The sequence below is a fragment of the Pteropus alecto genome, unplaced genomic scaffold (genome assembly GCF_000325575.1).
Source record: "Pteropus alecto unplaced genomic scaffold, ASM32557v1 scaffold114, whole genome shotgun sequence".
In the NCBI taxonomy this organism is placed as follows: domain Eukaryota; kingdom Metazoa; phylum Chordata; class Mammalia; order Chiroptera; family Pteropodidae; genus Pteropus; species Pteropus alecto.
The window spans coordinates 2,695,376-2,719,903 of NW_006435793.1; the positions used below are offsets into that span (position 1 = coordinate 2,695,376).

The 24,528-nt window shown below is 44.5% G+C and overlaps 1 protein-coding gene across 1 annotated transcript in view; it reads right to left on the reverse strand.

Annotated features, from left to right (window-relative positions):
* Positions 1-1,141: 1,141 nt before the first annotated feature.
* Positions 1,142-24,528, reverse strand: part of GALNT12 (polypeptide N-acetylgalactosaminyltransferase 12) — a 30,511-nt gene continuing 7,124 nt past the window's right edge. Inside the window, exons 3-11 of the mRNA XM_006911590.3 lie at positions 20,683-20,852; positions 18,836-19,025; positions 16,751-16,936; positions 13,813-13,930; positions 12,281-12,457; positions 10,069-10,200; positions 7,814-7,927; positions 5,708-5,854; positions 1,142-3,393 (exon numbers count right to left, since the gene is read on the reverse strand). Coding sequence (XP_006911652.1) covers positions 3,253-3,393; positions 5,708-5,854; positions 7,814-7,927; positions 10,069-10,200; positions 12,281-12,457; positions 13,813-13,930; positions 16,751-16,936; positions 18,836-19,025; positions 20,683-20,852 — 1,375 coding nt within the window. The 3' untranslated portion in view covers positions 1,142-3,252. The remainder of the gene's footprint in view (positions 3,394-5,707; positions 5,855-7,813; positions 7,928-10,068; positions 10,201-12,280; positions 12,458-13,812; positions 13,931-16,750; positions 16,937-18,835; positions 19,026-20,682; positions 20,853-24,528) is intronic.

A 24,528-nucleotide genomic window follows, 5' to 3' on the forward strand; every position in this document is an offset into this window, starting at 1 on the left:
GGAGGCAGAAGGACAGAGTGCTTGCCACTGAGCTCTGGAGTAAGACTTCCTGGGTTCAAATCCCAGCGCTGCCATTGATTAGCTTAGACAAGCTCCCTATCCTTTCTGAGCCTCAGTGTCCTCATCTTTAAATTGGGGGTGGGGTGGGGATACCGGACAGGAGAACTAACACTATACACTACTGGGTTTGATAATTAAATTAGCTTGTTTATATGAAGTGCTTAGGGCAGAGCCCAACTCATGGAATGATTATATAATTATCAGCAGCTGCAAAAAGAAGACAGTTGATCTTATAGGATCAAACCAAATAATACTCTTGAAAACAAAACTCTGAAGTTGTGTCTAAGTGTGAGAAATTTGGTGTGCAGTGCATTGAACTTCACAAACATCAGGAGACTGTAAGAGGCCAGTGTTTCTAACCCCACTTATTAAATAAACATTGTGCCAATGATATCACGTGGCAGTCTTCAGAAATTTTTATCAAGATAGGTAACAAATTTTATTTTACGATTTAATATAATATAGCAAGGTCGATTTGTGAAGATATAATTTTTAAAAAAGAGTCCCAGTTTAACATTTCAAGAAAAATATTACCCAGGCCAAATTTAGAACATGGATTACTAAATGGAATTATAGGCATTCACGAAGCAGATAACGCCCCTGGCTTGCTGTGGGATCCTGGGCAAACCCCCTCCTTCACTCGCCTCCAGTCCCTCCATCAGCTCCCCTGGGCACAGGATGATCTCTGCGGGCCTCCCAGGTCTGCACCCTGTGGACCTATGGTTTGGAGAATTTTTTAGACCAATAGACTTGGCCTCAATTATGGCACTGTCATGTTTCCTGAGCTGACACCACCATCTGGTGTGCCTATGAGAGTAAGACATTAGTGACCAGCCAACCAGGAGCTTTTTCCTCTCCCTTTTACGAGAAATGCAGAATCTCAGGCCCCATCCCAGACCTACAGAAACCGTAATCTGCCTTTTAACAAGATGCCAGGTGATTCCGTACACATTAAAGTGTGAAAAGCACTGCTTTAATAGGAGAAAAAGGAAGCTAGTACGGGACATTTAAGTTTAGCATATATTCGACACTTAAAGAAATCCAGAATTGAGCCATAGAAATAAAACAAATCCTTCCCAACTGACATGTAAGGAGTTTATTAAATCAGTTTTCAAAAAGGAAACTTCTCAAATGTAAGTAGGTATCTGATGACAGGGATGAGCATCCCTGAACTTGAGTTTCAAATGCACCTGCATTGTCTACATTGTTATTGATATAATGATCATACTGGTGACCAGAACGGGAGGCCAATTCATACCTTCCAGTAGGGCAGGTGGGGACCCATCTGGGCTCAGACTCCTCACCCATCAGTGAAGGAAAAGCTTCCTCAAAATATTGTATATTGCCTCCCAGCCTCTGCAAATATTTCCCTCGATACCCTGCAAAACGTTTTGATTTATATTGGTTTTTCTACCCTAAAAAATTGCCAGATACACTGATGGCATGAGTAAGACAGATGACTTCTCAAGCAAAGACAACTTACTGCCTTTCCCAGAGAACTCCCACAAAAATGCAAGTGTAGCCTCCCTGAACTCATCACGGATTTTGGTCGTTAATTTTCTGTCTGCCTGAACTGTCTTCCCACACCCTGGGAGGGGCTGACACTCCCACAGAACTCAGACCAACAGTGCAGAAAAAGCCAGGAGGAGGAGGCAAGGGGGACTCGTATCTCCATTATTACAGGTTACCAGGTGTGGAAGGGACGGCTTGGCCTCACAGCACCTTACATTTAGGAGAGAACTCAGCTGTGCTGGAAGGGGCTCATACTCAGGAGCTATTTAATCTCATAAAGATAAAATAACTAAATTATTTAATCTTTATTTTTGAATAAACACCTATTGAAGTTTATTATGTTTCATATTTTATAAAGTGCATTTATGAAAGTATGAATTTAATGAATCCATACTGTATGCAAGGGACCAAGCTAAACCCTCATCTGCTCTATTCGATTTAATCCTAACACCTACTCTGCAAGCTTGGTTTCATTATTTCCATTTTACAGATAAGAAAATGAAGTTCTTGCAAGCCATGTCAACTGGAGTTCTTTCTGCGTAATTGTAAAACTGGATCCCTCAGAGAGGGAAATGTATGTAAAAAAAGAGCCTGAGACACAAGTTGCTGTTTTTAAATCAATTGCACAGGTTTCTTCATCTCTCACATCTGACTGGTTGCAAAAAGAAAGATCTGCGATGCTCCTGTATATTTTTTTTTTAATCATTCGCATTGACTTTGTCACGTTGACAAGATCTCAGAAGTGGATCAGGGATCTTTCACAAACCAGAAATGCTGAGACAGACCTTCACAGCAACTACTGCAGCACAGAACAGTTTAAATGATCAAATACTATTAACGAATGAACTTGCATGCTGAATTTCATATAGAACATTAAATTTCTCCCTAACACTCATGCGTGATTAAAAGTTAAAAACGGTATAAACACATTTTAAAGTTGTAGTGGTAATTACTAAAAGCAGCCAGCCACACCACAGCCAGGCATTGCTGAAGTCAGGCTCGTGCAGCAGAAGTTTATATTAGCTCAGTACATCAAGTTGTTCCTTTGAGATTTCAGCTTTGGTTAGTCTTCTTTGGCTAACAAACTTTAACTGGAGGTTTGACTATGGTAGTGACACATAATCAAATAGCATTCTTGATTAAATAAATGTAGGTTATCTCAACAACCTGAGGAATCAGTACGATGTTCACACTGTCCATCAATCCACGATGAGAAAAATCTAACCCAACATCTGAAGTATTATCAGTTCAGGCGAAGTCCATTACATGAGCCTAATGTCCACATGTGCAAATGTCTTCATACCTGGAAATCTTTGCGAATATCAAAATAAAATATTTACTTTTTTGCTAGGGGGAATAAAAAGTCACAATAGTAGAATATATATCTTGATAGAAAAATAAAGGTTTTTAATTCTCTGAATACCAAGAGCTAACATTTTATGATTACCCTTTGAAAACAGGGTGTTGGGGAACAATTTTAAAGTTTTCAAAATCAGTAGAAAGCTCATTCACATTCATACTATATCCAACACCACTTTTACAAATTGCACAATAATTTCCTTACAGGAGTAGAGCAGCCAAGTTTCGGTGGGTCTGTCACTGTACTCAGCTAAGTCTCTGTTGGTACAGAGTCCAGGGGTCCCCCGTCTTCTCTGACAGGATCCTTAGTACAGTGACACTTTATAGCATGCGTTCTTTGAAAAACCATTTCTGATGTTCCGAGCTGGTGCAGTCCCGTAAGCGTGGCACGAAACTGTCACGGTACGCCATCTTCTCAGCCTGAACACATTTATTGGACTGTATGTGAAACATAGAACCATCCTACAAAAGAGAATAGACATTGGATGTTCAAGAGCAATCTAAGCAATTCCTCAGAAAGTATCTTCTTCCTTAAAATGTGTTCTTATGTGCTCTTGGTGACTTTTATCATTTCAGAAACATTTACTGAGCATTAAGTGTCTGCATGTATAAAGGCAACCCAGGACTGTCCACGGTGCAAGCAGAGAGAGGGCCAGGCACACACAGACATGTGTCATATCAGCCTTTCCCAGGAGCGCTTCACAGCCCCGACTCCACTGTCAGGGCTGATGGTGCCACCTGCTGGCTTCTCTGGGGATCTGTCAGACCCTACCTCCCATCCTCACAGCTTTTCTTTGCCTTCAGGGAAATCAGGACCAAAGATCTTTTATTAATCTCTTCCTCTTAGGTCGACTAATTCCCTCCTTGGTGACCTCTTTCGTTTATGCATTTAAGTGGGGAGTCAGGAAATTTGGCTTTAGTCCCAGCTCAGCTACAGACCAGCCGAGGGAGGGGGCAAGTTACCAGAGAGGAAGTGGGTTCTACAGACCATGCCAATTCCCAAACCCGAAAGACCATGATCCTCTTTAAACGCCTCCTCCTTCTCTCCTTTTTCTCAATTGTTGCTGAGTTAACTAAGCAAACCTCTCCCTGCGGTTCTGGAGTTTCTCTTTTCCCTCCAATTCTCTCTTTTGTAAGCTGTACGCCCCCAAGGAACTTAATCACGGGCGGAACAACAAACGGACAGAACAAGTGAGATACCTACCTGTTCCAGGGCAAGAGAAGCTTTAGAAATACAATCAGATGCAATAGAATCTCAAAAATATTAACCCCCAAAAAACTCTTAAAAGTGCTCGTAAGCTGCCTTTAGAGTAACGTGAAAGTAAAGAGGCCTACCTCATTTTATTGCATTTTTTTATTGCACCTCACAGATATTGCACTTTTTACAAACTGAAGGTAAGACCATCCACCAGCAAAAAGATTAGGATTTGCCAAAGGCTCAGATGATGGTGGGTATCTTTTAGCAATAAAGTTATTTTTTTAATGAAGGTACATACATTTCTTTTAGACATACCACTATGGCATGCTTAATAGACTACAGTATAGTACAAACATCACTTTTCTACGTACTGGGCAACCAAAAAATTCGTGACTCACTTTATTGCAATATTTGCTTTATTGCAGTGGTCTGGAACCAAGCCTGCAATATTTCTGAGGTACGCCTGTAAGCGCCCCTCCCCCCACCCTTCTGAAGTCTTACTTTCCCTTAAATGGTCACTGAAATTGAAGATAAAATTTTAATGGTATTTCAAAGCAATTTTATGGTCTCTATCTTGCATTACTATTCCTTCAGGGCTTACCATGACTTCCCGTTGAAAGGAAGACAAGACGGAGGAGGGCATTGCAGAGGATTGCAGACTTTTGGTGTGTGCTGAACTATTTTCCCTCTTATTTTTTATATCACATAGAAAGCACTATGGTGCTGGGCTTTTCAAGGTAACCTGAAAATTTCATAACATTTTCTACAGAAAAACATACTCCATCTTCTAATCATACTTAGAATTAACTCATTTATAAGCAGTCTAGACGAATCTTACCAACCCTAAAGCCAGGCTGGGAATGAAAGCTTCCCACAGAGATAAAAGAGAACTAATTCTTTCTTTTGAATTACTTTCTTTGGCTTTATTCCCTCAAGTGCTTTTTAGTGAGTCAAAGGATATGACTGATTTATGAGCCCCATCACAGGCTTACTGCAAATATGATGGGGCTAGTGCCTTTCAGGCCTGAATTAACAACCCAATTCCAACTCAACAACTCCCTTAGAGAGATCTTTTCTTGGTTATTATACCGCAAGTAACAACTAATCTCTATAGAACTTCCCAATTTTCAAAGAATATTCCTGGTCGTATATCTAGCTGTCACTAAAGTTAAGACAAGGTAGGGAAAAAGGAAGCTTAGAGAAGTGGAGTGACTTATACCTGCATCTCACCTCCCATCCTTATACTTTAGCGACTTGTTTCACTTGTTTAAACCCCATTTCATCTTCAAATGCATCTGCGACAGCTCCTCTTCCCATTTCAGCTCAAGGTGTAAGAGGGTGGAAAGATCGAAAGGGAGTCAACAGTGAGGAAAGAAGGAAAGCACGCTGACACCGGACACTGTGGGATTCCACTACTGTGGCCACGGGCTAGGGGTCACCGTGAAGTTCCCGGTCTTCTGTTTGTGGCTGCATCCCTGAGACTCACTGGGACTGTGTCAGACAGCAAGCTTTACTTCCATGCTCCTCTCTGAAGCCCAGGGGCCCCGCAGCAAGGAAGAAATGAGACAGCTCACTTACCTCCTGCAAGATGAACTTCTGGTTCTCTGGGGCCGTTTCCTCACAGAGATGCATGATGAGAATATCCGTTCCTGCCTCCACAGCTATGCAGGCCTCTGGCTGATGGGTGTTATAGCGAATTTCTCTCTGGGATGTGTACTCAAAAAACTAAAAATGGAGCAGCCAACAGGCGTCAGTTACCCTCTGATGTGGAGAGAAGGGAATCAGTGGATGAGAACCCAGGGTTACGAGAGCATGGTGGCTGAGGTCTCTCACTTTCCCCTCACCCACCAACAATGGACTGACCGGTTGGCCTCCTGCATGTCCACACAGCAATCCGCACACCCTGGTGTGGCACTTAGAGAGTGCAAATAGAGGGACCCTTTCTTGTGCCCACCTTGGGTGCTAGATAGCGAGAGTGGGGCTGGTGCCTGGGTCACCCCGTGCCCACTGTGCGTAGCCCTGTGTTGGTGCAGAAGCGCAGGAAAGAAAATGCACCAGCCCCAGGGCCAGCACTTGGGAGCTCTCTGTGACCGTGACCAGCCAACTTCCTCTCCTTTCCTTCAGTCCTTTCTTTCTCCTCTTTCACAAACACAATGAGTGCAACCGTGCCTTAGAAAGAATAAAGTTCTCTGCACAAGCAGGCAACAGGACTGCTAGTGGGAGGCAGAACAATGGATTTCCTCCTCTAGTGTGCCTCAGAAAAATACTGACTCCGGTCCCATCCCAGAGATGGAAAGAGGATTCCTTCAGTCTGAGAAGGGGCCTAGGAAGCTGCAGTTTAACACTGTTAACAAGACATTCAGCCACCTGTCCACCCTGTCCCAGCCCCTCCCTTCCAGGAGATTCTGACACAGGTGGCTGGCTGTTCTTAAGGCAGGTGGAGCAGTGCCCCTCAAGCCACCTGTCCACCCTGTCTCATCTCCTCCCTTCCAGGAGATTCTGACACAGGTGGCTGTTCTTAAGGCAGGTGGAGCAGTGCCCCTCAAACGAATTTCCCAGAAAGCTGGTTAAGAGACTGGGGTTCAGGAGAGACAGGACAGGTCTGAGCATGTGCACTTCTAAGGCCTCAGGTGATGCTGATGATACTAGTTGGGGGACCGCCTTTGAGGAGGAGCATTCTCAAAAGTGTCGAAGAACGTGAATAACTCAAGGTTGTAGGGGTCTGAATTATGAAAGTTTACTGTTGAACATAAGGGGGCTTACTATTCAAATGGAACTGGGGAGGCTCCAGGTTGAAAGAAAACTTGAATCCCCACCCCTTCGTCTCTAGTGTCTGACACCTCTTAGGACAGTAAGGTTTTCAAGGTCCAGAACCAATGCTTCACTCATCTCTTGAGTCCTCCACGGGTCCCCTCTGGTGGGCCCATCTGCTCTCCTGGGTTGGGGTCCTGTTCTGGTCCTCAGACCATCCAGAACTTGACCCCCTGCCCAGCCTGAAGTATAGCAATTAACTCGGACAGATCCCCTAGGTCCCCAGCTGGGATAACTGCCCTAAACACTAATTTGCAGTGTGGCACTTTGCATCAAAACCCGTAATTCCATTTAAGAATAAATTCTAAGAAAGTCATCTAAAATATAGAACTGTTGTTTTTTTCCTTTTTTTTTTTTTCTGACCGAAGATGTTAGTGGTGGGGTTATTTACAACTGCAAAAACAAGGAGGCTGGAGATCAGTAACTAAACAGTAATACAGCCACACAAAGGTGTATTAAGAGGCCATTAGGAACGATATTCTCAAAGGTGTCCAACAATACAAGTATGATGAGGTAAATGTAAATACGAATATAAAACATATAGACATATGATAACAACTATTTAAAACACATAATCCAAAGGCCATGCATAAAAAAAAGATGGGAAGTAAATACGTCTTAATTATAATGGCGGTTGCTCTGGGTCCCGTCCTTCATTATTTGCTTCTACTTTTTCAAATTTCCCAAATGTTCTTTAATGAGCACATGTTACTTTTATAATGAAAGAAACTGCAAATATTTAATTTTTAAAAAACACACAGCTTTCCCCTCATTTCCCTCGTTAGAGGCCCACGCCGACGACCCCTTGAACATAAGGCCTCCGCTGTCTTCCCCCTGCCTGAGAAGGTCAAGGTACAGAGAAACAGCACGTACCTGGTTCTGACCCATCCCATGACAAAGATACAGGAGGACCTGGTGTCCCGTGATATCGTGTTCATTGGGAGGGTTATAGTCAAAGCAGTAATCTTTTAGTCCTCTGTTCTGGAGCTAAATAAAACATAAAGGTGGAGTTTTGGTTCAGATTTATACACGACAGATTCCACCCAAGGTTCTGAAGGAAGGCGAACAGTGAGAGAAGCACCTGCCTCAAGAACTGGTGGCAACGGTAACAGCCCGTTACAGTTCTAGTTTTAAATGTGCTTTCTCATTCTATACCGTAGGCAGGAATCATAAGACCCATTTGAACGTGATAAACCTGAGGATCAGAGAGATTAACTTTTTATGGCCTGAAAGTTCATACCTGTTCGTTTGTCATTAGTGTAGCCTAACTGCTGCACTAGTCCAAACATTGCTGAGTTGTCACTTGGCATATACACCAAGGAGCTCCTGCTATTATGCATCTGCAAAGGAACCCCCAATTAAGAGACTCAGCATACCTCAGATCAGAAGTTCACCATTCTAGACTATAGGAACAGCATAACACAAAGAGCCAATGACTTCCCCAAGGTCTCACAACAAGTAAGTGGAGATACCTGAGCCTTCAGTCCAGAACCTCTGACTCCATCACTCAACATTGTCTTATCTAACATCACCACTAAGGTATCTTCTGGCTCTAAAATCCTTTAATCACTCCAAGAACAAAGCACCATGGGAGATTCCATGCGCCTTCCTCCCTTCTAGGAGCCTCCCAGGGAAAAATTCAAGTATTTTCCAAATCCCTTCCTGATGAGTTCAAAGAACCCTCAACAGTGAGTCCTAAACTCCACTCCTGGCCTGGCCCTTGTTCATCCTTAACTAGCCTAGTTCACATGACCAGACTCAGCCATATAGAAAGGATTCCACAATCCACTGGCTCGTAAGGAAAGCACAGCCTTCCGCATTCTTGAGAGCTCTGCGTTAAAGGAAGCTGGGAACGCTCCTTTGTGACGTCCAGGTGACTCTCTATGAACCCACTGATCAATCTTTTCATGAAAGGCAGGATGACCAGACATTACATGCTCCCACCATGACACATTATGAATACAGAGCACACCCATGAAGTGTTCTTGCTAAAAAGGTTGATCCGACTCCATCAAACCTTTAGGCCTCACTTCATTTTAAAGAAACATGGGGGAGAGAGTGGCACAATTTAAAAGTCATCACACAGAAACAAAATAAATTAGGTAATTCTAAGAGTAAGGCCCACTACAGGACAACTGATGCTGTAGCCGAAGGGGGAAAAAAAAGGGAATTGCTTTAGATTAGACTTAGGAGAAAAGATGCAGCGATCTCATGAAATATCTAGACCTTGTTAGGATCCCAGTGGGAACTCGCCAACCACACCAAGAGAAATTTGAAAATGTGGAGGAATCTGATTAAGGGCTGGATATTAAATGACACCAAGAAATTATCGTTCATTCGATTAGGGGAGATAATGGTCTGTGGTTTTGTAGGAGAATGTCCAAATCTCATTGAGATGCATTCTGAAGTATATAGGAGTAAAATGACACAATACCTTGGGTTTGCTTAAAAAAAGAAAAATGTAGGAGGGTGGAACAAAGGAGCGGAGGAGAGTGAAAACAAGAGAGGCAAAATCTTGGTAATTCCAGAATTTCAAGGACAGAGATCATTATACCATTCTCTCTGCATTTCTGTATTGAACACTTTCATAATGAAAACTGAATTTAAAGCATTAATATCCTGCTTTGTGTTTACTGAAGACTTATGGGATGGAAACCAGCATGTCCCTCACTAGCCTGATGCAGTTCCTAGCAGAAGCCAAAGGCACCGGACATTTTAGCTGGCCTCATCTCGGAAACATTTCTTTTACGTTTTTCGAAATAACAGAAGTGATTCTCCTTTCCCTGCTACTGCCTTTGTGGATCCCTGAGTTGGGAATCATTAACTGATTCAGTCACTGAGACTTGAAGTAATATGATAAGGTGTTAGTCAAAACTAGGACACGGAAACATCAAGTGAGCCTTGTTTTCCTCATTTATAAAATGGGAGGCTTACACTTGTCAATTTCGAGATGGCTCCTGGGGCTGACATTCTGGACCTGAACCCCAGACACTCAGTGGATGAAAGGGGGTGGGTACAGGGATGGGAGAAGCCAGCAGTCCCTACAAAGGGGCCTTTCTTGCCCTGGGTTTGTTGATCAGACCTGGGGTCTAGGAGCTCCCTGCCCACCATGGGCCCGCCTTGCTCACCATCCCGAAGAAGCCAGGCCTGTCTTCAGGCACATGCAGTTCTGGATACACAGTCTCTAAGAACCACTTGAAGTCCTTACACTGGAGCTTGGCACGAAGCTGCCTCCTCTCTGTCACGTCCCCAAAGGGCTCCTGAGAAAACAACAAAATGATGAGGCCCTGCAGGTCACAGTGCTTCCTATTAAAGCCCCTCTCTCCACCGATGTTCACGCACGCAGTGAGATTTTATTGAGCACTTATTGTGTGCTGGGCCCTGTGCAGGGCACAGAGGATAAAAAACAGCCTCAGACATAGTGGCAGCACGCTAGTAAAAGAGACTGTCACATGATTACACTCCGCGGTGCTCTCACAACGGGGAGGTGTGGCCAGGTGCACAAGGGAAGGACACAAAGCTCTTGCTGATGGGATCAGGAACCCAAATCTCGAAGCTGCACTGGATCCCTGGACCCACGCCTCATCGATGAGCGTGTGATCACAGATCAACGAAAAGCCAGTAGCGCACATATGCCATCACATTCTGATTTGCTGCTGATATCTGAACATTCCCTTTCAAACACAGGTAAGTATTCTAGATGTAATCATGAATGAAAACCTTCTACTGTGCTATGTTGAAGTCTAAACATATACTTACAACGGTAAGAGCAAAAAGCTACAACAAATACTTGTGGAAGTATAGTTTTCTGGACAAAACCAAGGTTTAAGAACTTTTGAATAATAAAAGCATCTATTTAGCATGGCAAACGTGCAGCCACAAGAGCCATGCTGAGTGCCAAGATGTGACTGTCTCCGTGCTATGATATTAAACTATCAAAGTTTGATAGGTTAAATATTTAACAAAATAGTAATGATAAGGAAAAGCATTTGAATAAAATTTCAGATTTCTGCTTATTTTCCAGAAGTTCATTCTTTGATGAGAGTTACAGCGCCCTCATCTTCAACTGAAGGTCCATTTCAACACTCGGCTGTTGGGCATTAGGACAAGAGGTGAATGTGGTGTCCCCCTCTACCATACTATTCTTTGAGGATTCTCAGGAAGAGGGGACTGAGGGCTCCAGACTGGGTGACAAGGAAGAGCAGATGCTTCTACCCTGCAGTCTTGGGCGAGACAGAAGAAGCCATGACCGTGAAGCCCAGAGGCAGAGAGAGGCTGGAGGAAGCCAGGGCAGGGTCCACAGGGCTGTGCAGAGCAGAGAGGTCCTCTGGAGTGTGCACGCCTCAGGCCCAGTTCTGCCCCATCTGCTACAAGGTCTGGGGCAAGTTCCTTAAATCACTCTCTGAGCTTCGGTTTTCTCATCTATAAAATGAAAAATCCAGAGCTGCCCTCAAGGGCTGCTGTAAGGAATCAGGAGATTTTCATCAAGTGGCTAGGAAAGAGGTCTTGGAGCAGACCCTCTTGTCTTGCTCAGTGGCCCTCTTAGTTATGTGAACGCAGGGTAAGTGAGCACTCCATCCTGCAGTGTGCAGAGCTGGCCTGTGCAGAGGCAGTAGACCTATCTGTTGTTTGTAACCCTAAAATTGATACTGGTGGTTTTTTCATGCTTTCAGTCATGTGCAGAGTGGCAAAAAATTTGGATGGGCCAATGTGCGAGTTCCCAGTTGAAGTTGCGTTTCAGCTCTCACACGGCAAACAAGTGCCCTGTTGATGATCTGTTTAGTGCCACGCTCTTGTGCTTTGTGTTGGTGATTTCACTGTTTAAAAAGGCCCCCAAGCATAGTACTGAAGTGCTGTTTAGTGTTCCTCAGTGCAAGAAGGCTGTGATGTGCCTGACAGAGAAAATATATGTTTGATAAGCTTAGTTCAGTTCAGGCATCAATGAAAGTGCTGTTGGGTGTGAATTCGATGTAATGAATCAATAATAATAATATATTAAGTTAGGTTATCTTTAAACAGAAACACACATAACCAAGTTATGTATTAATCAAGGGACAAAAACTGTCAACCTGCAAGAGGCTTGCAGGAACCTAACTGCGTATTCCCCCAGGAGCAATGACGGTTCAGTATTCCCAAATTCAATGTTTGCGCTGTCTATACAGAACATAACCACTGCAAATAATGAGAATCAACTGTATATTATAAGTGAAGAAATGAAGTTTTCCCATGTATCATGAGCACCCAATTAATTCTCTTTTTCTGGAACCAGGTCTACCACGGTGTGGAAGCTGCTTTTGTTCACTGAGGCCAGATGGAGTATGGGTGGTCCTGGGAACTCACCAAACGGGCGTGGGGGTTTCGATGGTAGTAGAGCTCTTTAAATTCATCCATCCACACTTCAGCTGCACGGACACTGTTGGCCAGCGCCTTTTTGCGAGAGTAGGGTGCTTGCTTGGGGAAAACGTGGCCAACGTGAGAACACGGGTGTATCTCCAGGGTCCCACCGCACTGCCAGATCTGCACACAAAGCAAAGAGGCTGCGGTGAGCGAGCAGGGAATGAGGTGCTGGTCCACGATACCTATAGCGAGGAGGCCAGGTGCAAAAGTCACGACGAACACTGCCAAGCCCTCACCCTCCATGGGGCAGGAAGCCACTTTCCCAGCAGTCAGACCACAGAATGCAGTCAGAGTAAGAAATCAGCCTCAAAGACAAACGAGCCCCCAAACCAAGACCCCAAAGTCCATGCACTAAAGCTCATGCACTTGACTCAGAGGAGCACCCATAGCTGACCTCGCTGGGAACCCATTTACTCATTATGTAAAACACAGGCTGATTACCTGATCTCCTAGCCCCAGAAGATAGGAAAGCAGCAAGTAAGAAGAGAGGTTTGGAAGGGGAAAAGGAAGAGCTTCTAGAGGCAAGCAGAGCAGCCTGACACCTAGGGAAAAGGCAGAAAGACCATTAAAAGCACACCATAAAACTCTCAATGGGCTGAGTCCTCTGGGGCCACTTCATGCTGGGGCAAATGGCCATGGACTTCATTGTCCACAGGAGGTCTGATTAAGGGTAGCAACTGGTACTTAGGATGGGGGTGTGAGTCTTTGGTGAAAGGCCAAATTCTTGATTTTTGAGTAACTTTTTAAGCAGGAAACCATATGAAATATTAAAAATTTCTATTGAAAAGCACTAACATTGACATAAGGTTTCGATACTTAAAATGCAAGGTTTGATTAACTGGAAAATCCACTGAAATGCTCGGGGTTTCTCAAAGGAGCGTCATCTGTGGTCATGTACAGAAAAATTGGTAGGTGAGCATGTTACAATAGGCAGATTCCCAGTCCCTGCCATAAATCCACTGAAAATGACTGTCTGGAGACTGCGCCTATAAATCCGTTTTTTTAACAAGTTTCCTCAACAATTCTATATGTGTCAAAGTTTTAAAGACACTCTGCTAAATAAAGAGGCTGCTTCATAAATAGTTAAGCAAATCAAGTCTCCAAAAGATGGGATTAGAAGGCAGGGACCTGAGTTTTAGTCTATTCTCTGCCACCCACTCCTTGAGCAAGTCCCCCCTCTGGGCCTCAGTTCCTCCCTGCTGTAGTGAGGGAAAAGAACTAGGTGACTTGCAAGGCCTGTTTCCTGCCCCCAAAGTAATAAAAGTATACATTTTTAGAAGTTCAAAAAGAAGACAAGCATGTTTATAGGATGCATGTGCCATTATCATCTTTCAGGATTGCTGAATAAATTGCCAATATGGAGGTAAAGTCTACCAGGATCTCATAAAATCTCACCATTCCCAAAGAGAGAGAAGAAAGAAAGAGAGAGAGAGAATAGGTTAAGAATGAGTCCGAAGAGAAGAGTGGATACTTACCCTAAAGGAGAATTCGAGGTTTTCTCCGCCCCAAACTTCCATTCCTGTATCATAAGACCCCAGATATTCAAAATATTTCTTACTCACAGCAAACAGCCCACCAGCCATTGTTGGAGACCTGGGAGAGTGTGAGATCCACGTTGCAATGCCAGCAGCAGGAAACCATCCCTTCCCACCACAAGCCCTTCAGTCCCATCCTCCATCTCTAAGAGTACCCTGAGCTCATGCTCTGCCCGGCACTAGGCTGGGCCTGGAAGAAGATGTACCCCACCATTCCTGTCCTGGGGAAGTGCACAGACATCTCAATAGGCAAGTACAGAGCTCTGTGTATGAGAAGTGTGTTAACTAAGGTCACCCTGAGCCATGTGGGAACATGGGGCATGGGGGTGGGAGGAGCTCAGTTTCTTGGAGGGTAGGGTCTGCAGAACAAAGGGGAGTTAGCCAAGAAAAGGAATGGAATGGTTCTCCAAGAAGATATCAGCATGAGCAAAGGCCTAAGGGTGAGAGAAACCCTGTGCTTTCAGAAGCGTAGACAAACATAAGAAATGAGGAGACAGACCATGTTCCCCGAGAGAATGGCAGGTGCCAGGTCACTGTCTGGTGGCACAGGTCACTCAGGCACTGTACAGGCACTCACAGATGCTCTCTAGAGACTGGTGAGTAGATAGATCATAATGGGCAACTGGTATCTTAAAGCTCCCGAGGGCCGTTCCTCTCCAGATTGAGCAGTCTCCCCTCTAGGACACAGACACAGGCTTTGGCCTGCTTCTTCAGCCGGTCCTGTTTTTCCCCTACCAGGTTCCTCTAGAAGCCCACACTGGTTTTGGAAATGGCCCAAGGCTTCTATTCTACCACAGCAGAAAGCTGCAAGCTCAACACGCCACAGAGAACAAGATGAAAGAATAAATTCACAAACGGGGAAAAATATTAAGAACCCAAGTTTAAAATGTTTAGATACTCCAGCAGTGCATCCGGGCCATGACAAAGTACTGGTTTTTCTTGCACACTCCAAACTCCAGGCCAACTGAGAAAAGGACAGCCAGATTCTTTGTAGAAGAGAAGGTTCTAGACTACGAAGCCCTTACATGTGTGTTCATTCTAAAAGTCTAGGAAATAGGCTGGGTGAGTATGTTCATACCTATTTCACAGGTGAGGACACTGAGGCTCTGGGATATGACATGATGTGGAGGACAGCTAGCCACAATGTCCCTAAGCATGTGTATGGGGGTGGGGTGGGCAATGGGAGTTCATGTCAGCATCACAGGCTGGATATGTGACTCTGGGTAAGATCCTTCTTACTCTGTGCCTCAGTTGCCAAACTTGTTTAGTGAGAGGCTGGGCAGGATGCTCCCTGAGAACTTCTACAAAAGCCTGGGAGCCATCCTCGATTCCTCCCTTCCCCATTCCCACTACCCCACTTCTTCCACTGCACTGGAGTCTATCCTTTCCCTCCATCTTCTGCACCATCTTCTCCTGCACTGGAAGACTGCGATGCCTCCGAATGATGTCCCCGCCTACAGCCCTATCTCCTCCGGGCCCCCAACCACACGGCATCCAGCGCCATCTTTAAAGAATTCAACAGGCAAAGGTCACTTGCAGCTAAAATCCCTTCAGTGGCTACTATCCTCTCAGGGTAAAGTTCAAACCTTTTCTTTCCTTGGCCATCAAGGCTGGATGTGACTTGGCCCCATTTATCTCGCCGGTCTCGTCTCTCAATCCTATCTCCACACTTGTTCCACTCCAGCCAGCAGTGGGTCATCTCAAGGTCAGGCCTCCGGTGGAAGGATTCAGAAGGCCCGACCTCCAACATGAGTGCAGATTTAAGACACCATTTCTAGCTCAATACACCAGCAATAAAGCTGGCATCCAATCTCTATTACCTGACTCCTATATCCATCTCCCAACTGGTCCTGGGTGCAGATCTAAGACACCATTTCTGGCTCAATACACCAGCAATAAAGCTGGCGTCCAATCTCTATCTACCTGACTCCTATATCCATCTCCCAACTGGTCCTGAACTTGGAAAGGGAGGAACAAGCCAGACTATGTTTTCATTACCTCAAGAATCAGAGCAACTGAGCTCCCTTTGAGCCCACGCTACTGGGCTCACCCGCTGGCCAAAGCTGGCTCTTCCACCCCCAGGTCCACTTACTGCCCACCTTCCAGTTTGAAAGATGCCTAACAGTGTGTCCTCAAAATGTTAAATGTGAACTTACCATACGACCCAGCAATTCCATTCTTATGTATGTACCACAAAGAACTGAAAACAGGGACTCAAACAGACAATAGGACACCAATGCTCACAGCAGCATTATTTACAATAACCAAATGGTGGAAACAACCCAAGTGTCCATCAACTGATGAGCAGATTAACAAAATGTGGCTATATATACAATACTATTTGGTCATAAAAAGGAATGAAATTCTAGAGGAAACTTGCAAACATGTTAAGTGAAAGAAGCCAGACACCAAAGGACAAATATTGTGTGATTCCGCTTATGTGAGGTTTCTAGAACAAGGAAATTTCTAGAGACAGAAAACAGAAAAGAAGTTACCAGGGTTTGGAGGCGCGGAAGAAGGGGAGTCTTTGCTTAATGGGTACAGAGTTCCTGCACAGAATGATGAAAAAGTTCTGGAAATATGTAGAAGTAATCGTTGCTCAATACTATGAATGGGGTTGATATGACTGAATTGAACACTTAAAAATGGTTAAAATGGTAAATTTTAGATTACACATTTTACTAGAATTTTAAAAATAAGTATACATACCAGTATAAAATCCATTTATCTATCAATAGCAAAGATTTTTAATAAAAATCGACAAAGGCTCTGACAGAAGGTCAAGCTGGGGACAACAGCTAATCATCCCCTCCCAAGGGCCTTCACTGACGCATTAGCCATATGCAAGGAGGTTCACTGGAAGAAGTCAATCTCTGACCTGATGACATCGATGGGAGACCGCATCCGCATCCTCTCCCTCGTGGGAACCACATGCCACGTGAACACCAGCCTCCAGTCAAAACCGCCAATGTGAGGCTCCCCAGAGTTCCCCAGGTACTCAAAGGTGTTCCAGTCGATCACATCAATCACAGGGCACACCACTGCTGACTCCTCTTCGTGGATCCTGCAAACATCCAGGACACCGTCTCTCCAAGTAGACGGGCGCAGGAGGACAATTCGGAAATTCAGGAATGAACTCCCCTCACCCTTCCACTAGGAAGGAGGAGCACCTGTGTTCCTGCTTCTGTTATTCTAGGTGTCTGCAGCCATATCAGGCAGGTGACCATCTTGGGGGATGCTTGGGAGAAGGCAGGGAGCAAGGATTCTGGCCTTAATATGAAACGTCACACAGCTTTAAGATTCTATCTACGGTTATTCTAACTAAACATATAAAAATCAAAGGCAACTTTTAAAACAGAAAGCAGATTTTCAATTTCTCAAGATTGCCAAATGTTCCTTCATTTAATCACAATGAATCATAAAGAGTCAAGAAATAATTATCTCCCTGTCCAGAGATGCATCCAGACCAAAGGGTCAAAGCATCAGCTTTGGAGTTAGAATATAAATTCTAATTCTGCCCCTTATTCCGTGTGACATGAGTGACATGAGCCGAGTCACCTAACATCTCAGGGCCTGCTCTCTGATGGTAACGATGAACAGTATCTGCTCACAGGGTTCATGTGAGGACTCCCTGAATGTCTGTAAGATGGCTGGCAGAGAACCCGACACTATGGCTATTTGTTTCATCTTTATTATTGTGAAATATTACACATAGTGAGAAGTGCCGTAATCTTCTGTTGCAGGTATCAGCCTGTGCGTCTGCTTCAGCTATTCCCTCCACAATCATTATTACAAGTCCGCCCATCTGTCAACATGCTTCCCGATTTTTTTTTTTTTTTTTTGCATTCAACAGCACACCAGATAAACTGAGACTAGACCATGTGTGAACACTAGATTTCTTTGGATTACATTTTGGGCGCTTTTATCTGGAATTTGACACCTAAAGTGTCTGAGAGTCACACAAAACAATGGTATGAAGAAACAGAGATCAGCCAAATTTGAGCTATAAGTATTTTTAGAACAACACCAGAAAATTAGAGGTAAGAATTACAATTTTAGAGAAATTGCACTATTCAGGATAGATTGTGTGAGACAGAGAATCAAACCTGAGTTCACTAAATTGAGTAAGTTGCAGAGTTAGTAGCTACAGACCAAATTCTTTAAATATAGTGAGGTGAGGGCATTATAAAAAGGGTTGAGAGGGGCAATGGCAGACTTGTTGCGCAGGTTCAAATATGCTGTGCGGCTTCTGGCAGAGACCCCAAGAACTTGTGACTTGATAATCAAGCTGGCTGGAACCATGGATAATCTAATTTTTACAAGAATGAGAAAACTGGGGGGAGCCAGCGCTGGAGTAGAAGACACGGAATCATGGTTACAGAATGTGCAGGCCAAATAGCGGTGTGCCCCCATGCGGGCGCTACTGGCCTCTGGAGCAAGAATCATTCATTACCGTGCAGGATGCACACTGCAGGATACCTGGTATCCCTGGTTCCTGGCTCACAAAATGCCAGAAGCGCTACCTGGTTGACATGACAACCAAGAACATCTATTTCTGAAAGCCCCTGGAGGGAAGGGAGATACTGATCCTGGTTGGGACCACCTGAGCGACAGTACAGAGTCCAGTGTGTCTCAACTCTGATGTACATCTAAGTCCCTGGGGAGCTTTTTTTCTTCACTGACCATTCATCCTAAATCTTCTACAATAAATGTGTAATAATAAGTAGTAATAAAAGCAAAAGCTCACTACAGGGCCTCTTGTATGCTTAGCATGTTCTAAGAACTGTATGTTTATTAGATCATTTAATGGCCTCCACAGCCCAGTGAGGTAGAGACCGTTATCACGCCCAATGACAGAGGACCATCTGAGACAAGTGCCCCATGGCCTCTCACACCACAGTCATCAGTTTGTTTCTGTTTCTGTGTAGTGTTGGGACCCTCCCCGCATGGACGGCTCACGCACCTCTGCAGCAGCGGCTCCAGCCACCCCTCGTGGCACTCACAGTGGCAGTCCAGGAAGGTCAGCACGTCCCCCTTAGCTGCGGAAGCCCCCAGCAGCCGGGCTCGCACCAGGCCCTCTCTCTTGTGGGCTCGGATCAGGCGCACCTTGGGCAGCCCCGACAGCTCATTGGCCAGGCGTTCCTTCAGGTGCTCTGCGGAGGGAGGCGGGACAACGATGGTCACCATGGTCACCACCACACATTCCAAGCGAGATCCTTCCAGGGCCTCCCTGTCCCAAAAGAAGACTAAAAGACACAGGTCTCCTCTGTTCTGCCACCTGGGACACCCTCACCTCACCCAGAACCAAAGCTGGAATCGCCCTGAAGGCTGAAGGAGGCCGGGGTGGAGGAATTCCAGAACCACCCAATGCTCCCCACGCACACTGAAATCGTACGCTTGAAATGGGTGGTGCGGTATGTGGATATATCTCAATAAAGCTATTATCCTCCCAAAATACATCACACCTTGATTTGTGAACATTTTAAAGGACAAGACCCTCCTAACTACAATTTTTCTGAAAAAATATGTTAACATAAATTTTGTTAATTTACATTCATTATGTAATATGCTATAAATTTTTTAACTTATATGGAATTATGTTAACATAACTTTTACTTATAATACAGTTATGTTCATGTAAATTTTCTCAGGAGCACTTTTAAGTTGAAACAGTAATCGTAGTAATAATAATGGCATTAGAGGGCCTACCATACCATGGTTGTATAATTGATTTACATATAACTCACATTTGTCTTATAACAATCCTATGAGGGAGGTATTTCTATTACCCCCATTTTATAGCTGAGAACACTGAGGCCAGAGAGGCTAAGTAACTTGCCAAGGTCACAGAGTGAGTGAGCTGAGGACCCATGATTTAAACCTAGGGATGCTTGCTTGAAATCCACGGGCTTAACACTGCCTCCCAGAGCTTTCTCGTATGATTTCTCAGACTTGTTAAACAAATCCAACTTGTCAGGAATGTGCTCATCTCATTTTGCAGAATAGGAAATAAGTCCTTAAAAGTGGGAAGGAGCATGCCCACAGCTAGGGCTGGCCCCAGGACTCCCGACTCCACACACAGGTTCTAGAACCTTGGTGGGTCAGGTGGAAGCCAGTGGGTACTTCTTAGGCAAAACTAAAATGAGAGAATCTGCCCCAGATCGACATGGGCTTTGTCTTAAAGTCCTCGATCATCAGTGAAGGGGAACATTTTATAAAATGTTCCAGGTTGCTTCATAGTTTGTGAAAATGTTTCCCTAAATATTCTTGCCACAGAAACAAAACAAAACAAAAAAAACATTCCTCTGTATGCCATTCTCCACACTCCAGCCCAGAGGGGTGTCCCAAACTGCTCTCCTACTTAAAACTCTGCCTTGGCTCCCCCTGTCCAAGCTACTTGGCCTCGTGTCCAACACCTGCACCCTTCCCCATCTCCGTCCTTCCTGAACTTCTGGCAGATCCTACAGTCCACACAGCATTGCACCTCAGAGCCTTTCCGCATATGTGCCCTCGACCTGAAATGCCCTCTTTCCTCCTCCACTGCCCGCAAACTACTCAACCTTCAAAACTAAGGTCTACCACCCCCCTCTGGACACCCATTCAGAGTAAGTCCCTCACCTGTTTCCAGCAGCACCCTATGGTGGAGCCCTCTGTCATCACATCTGCATGCCCCCAGGCTCTGAGCTCCCTAAGGGCAAGGGCCCGACACAGGGGGACATAGGAAGCTGGTCCTTACCAGGCCCATTCCACATGTCCCAGGCACTGCCATGGAAAGCCAGGCTTCTCCAAGAGCCCATGCCGGGGGTTTACCTCTGTCGCTGTAGTCATCTACGAGGATAACTTCTTCTAGCAGGGTGTCTGGGGACGTCTCAAGGACACTGTAAATTGTCCGAAGGAGAGTTGACCAGGCTTCATTATAAAATGCTATGACAACAGATGTCGTGGGCAAATGATCATAATCATATTTCGTCTCTTTGCACCTGCAAATATAACACAACTTCACAACTTCAGAAATTGAGAACCCACTGCTGACTGTGTGTGTACCAGCCCAGGCTGGAGATGGAGTGATGAAGGGGACATTCTCTTTGCACCTGCAAATATAACACAATTTCACAACTTCAGGAATCGAGAACCCACTGCTGACTGTGTGTGTACCCAGCCCAGGCTGGAGATGGAGTGATGAAGGGGACATAGGTCACAGTCTCGAGACCTACCCCTGGGGAAGGGGAAATAATCTGCTGGCATCTTCCAAAGTCCCCTGTGTTCCACTAGAAGCCCCAGCAGATTCTAAGAAAAATTCTAAAATGACATCCAACAAGTTTGAACTGGAGGATACTGTTTTTAAGCTTTAAAGCGATTTTCAGATTTGAGCAACATACAAACTGAGCAGAATCAGGAAGGAGGGAGACTGTCACTTCTCCCTGTCCAACAGCTCTCCATCTGTTCATTCCTTTCCAGGCCCACTTCTGGGCCTTTGCTCAGACTGTGCCCTCTACCTGGAATGCCCTTTCCTCCCTCCTCTACTGTGCAAACTCTGTCCTCTTTCAAGAACTCAATCATACACCTCTCTGGGAAGGCCCTGGGACCCCCACCTGGGGCAGTGGCTCGCTGCTCCCTGATTCTCCTCCAGTACTTTGCCCATGCCTCCATTTCAGCATGTCACTCACCATGCTCTGGTTACTCACATTCAACTTGAGTCTCTCCCTACCCTCTCCCAGCATCTTCCCTACATTTCATCCCAGCAATGTCTATGGGAATGGGAAATAATCTCCTAGGATCTTCCAGAGCTCCCCATGTCTCACTAGGAAACCTAGCAGATTCTAAGAAAGGTTCTAAAATGACACCCAGCATGAGCAACACCAGAAGGACCAGGGTTTGAATGCTGGGCTGGAAATTCAAGAAGGGGATAAATGCTGAAGACCAGCCAGGCTACAGGCAGAAAGGGAAGACCCTTACAGATAAGCTGAGTGGGAGGCCAAAGAGATGGAGAACCAAACAGGAAGAGGGGTGAAAATTAATATCTGCTGACTACCTGCCACATTCCAGGCACCATAGCAATGGGCCTGTATCAGTCAGTCACCAAATATTTCCTGATGGCCTACTATTGCCAGATAGGCAAAACTCCTGCTCTCATGGAGCGTACATTCAGAGGAACAATAATCAAGTAAACAGACGTATCAAAAACTTCAGAAAGTGATCATACTAAGAACGAAAGGATCATACTTTGATGAAACAGAGGAACTACAGAGGGGAGTGGGAAGGGAGATGGGGAGCAACCACAGAACAGGTAATGGGGGGGGCCTCTCAAAGGAGGTGACATTTAGGATGAGATCTGAATAACAAGAGACTCAGTTCCACGAAAAGCTGAGGAAGAGCCCTTTGTGTATGCGACTTATTTCTTTATGTTTTTTCTCCTTTTATCATATTATTAAAAATTTCAAACATATAAAAAGTAGAGAGAATACTATAAAAAACTCCTGTGTACCCTTTGCCTGACTTCGGCAGTTCTCAATGCCTGGTCAATCCTGACCCACTCCAACTCAGAATATTTTTAAGCAAAATTCAGCATGTCATAGCGTCCCTAAATATTTCAGTACATATCTCCAAGAGATAAGGATTTTTTAAATAATAAATACAATGTCATTGTAAAACCTTAAAAAATAAGCAATTCCTTAGTGCTATCATATCACCAGTCTACAATTTTTCATCAAAGCTAAAAACCCAATGGTTGGAAGACATACACCATTCTTTCATGAACCAATAGGAGACGAATAACTATAGAACATACTGATTTTAAGACATCCTAATTTTAGAAATGTTTAAACATTTTTTTAAAGAAGTACCTTAGAACTGATGAAACACAGTACTTTATTTAACTCACGACCACTTCCTATGTTAGTGTTTATTGTTTCCACTTTAAAGACAAGGCTCGGAGAGGTAGGATAACTTGGGCAGTTCACAGAGTGATTGCAAGTGTGTACTTGGCTGAGATCCTTCTGTCAGGATCCTTGTCATATGATCCTTGTCATAGGTCTTACTCTCTTGCTCTTTCCACCCTCAAGGAGGCTTAGGTGGGCCATGGTAATCTAAATAAAGATCCCTACAATCACATCTCCCCACCTAGCCCTCCCTTTCTCCTCTCTCTCAGGGTGTTCCAAAGAGCTCCAGGTCCCTCTTCCGAAACACCAAGACAGCTTGTGCACCAGCTCAGGCTCAGGCTCTGCTGTCACTTGGATGGCTTTTCCACATGAACAGTTTTATCTGAGAGTCTGTGATACGGGCTGGCTTTTCTCAGCTGCATTTACATTCTCTCCCTGTTGCATCCAGAGGCCCAGCTCTGAGCACCTGAGGAAAGTCAGAGGAAGCTGGAAGCATGCCGGCAACAGGACGTCTCCACCTGCCCTAGCCAGCAGGACCTGAATTCTTGGCTTCCAATTCATGAAAGTACGGACTTAGCACTGTGCTCCACAGAGGGGAGGAGTCTGGCCCACATGCAAGGGGAGGAAGAGTAGGCTCTGTCTTTTGAAGGGAAAGATATCAAAGAATTCGTGTATAAATTTTAAAACCACTACACGTGAACAGAATGCAGCCAAAGTATGTGACTTCTCAGGTCCTGAGACACTGAGGTTTCCTCCTTTTTTCCCTCCCATGGACCACCCATTCTAGGCAAAGCCAGCCGCCATCCAGTGAAGACACTCAAGTAGCCTAAGAAGAGGTCCATGTGGCAGAGACAGAGGCCTCTGACCAATAGGTGGTACAAACTTTCCAGCATGGATGTGCCTTCCTGAAAGCAGATCCTCCAGCCCCAATCAAGGCTTGAAATGATGAAAGCCCCAGGCAGCATTTTGACTGAGATATGCTGACAGATCCTACCAGCTAAGCCACATCCAAATTCCTGACTCACAGAAATTACATGAGAAATAACAAATGTTTATTGTTAAGTCACTAAGTTTTGTATGAAATAAGTCCAAGGAAACTCTCGGATGCCTAGGCCCAAACTGAGACATTTATAAACCAACACGCATGTACTCTTAAAAAACATCAATGTCCTAAGAGACAATGAAAGGCTGAGGGACCGTTTCAGACTGAATGAGACTAAAGAGACATGACAACTAAATGTCATACCTGATTCTTGATTGGATACCAGATCAGGAAGAAAAAAGTTGGGACAGTTGGAAAAATCCAATATTGTATCAATTTCCTGGGTTTGATAACTACATAATGGTATCATAAGAGAATGTCCTTGTTACTTCAAAAATGAAGTAACCAAGGATAAAGAATTATTCTCTGTAACTGATTCATAAATGTATATAATATTACAGTATACACATAGAGAAAAATTAAGTAAATGGGGTAAATTATGTAATGAGTGGATCTAGGTGAAGGATATATAGTTCACTGGCTATTTTTGCAAATTTCCTCTAGGTTTTAATTTTTCAAAATTAAAAGTTTAATATAAGAAGAAAAAAATTTTATGTTACAAAAGATACACCCAAATACCAAGGTGATTCTGATCTATAGATACGTATCTGTTTTAGCAGCCCCGGCAAAGGCCCTCTCCGATCTCATTCTCTTCCACTTCTACCAAAGCAGCTTCCTTCTTCCAAATGTTATAGCAAATGGAAAACATATATACATATATTAACATATATTAAC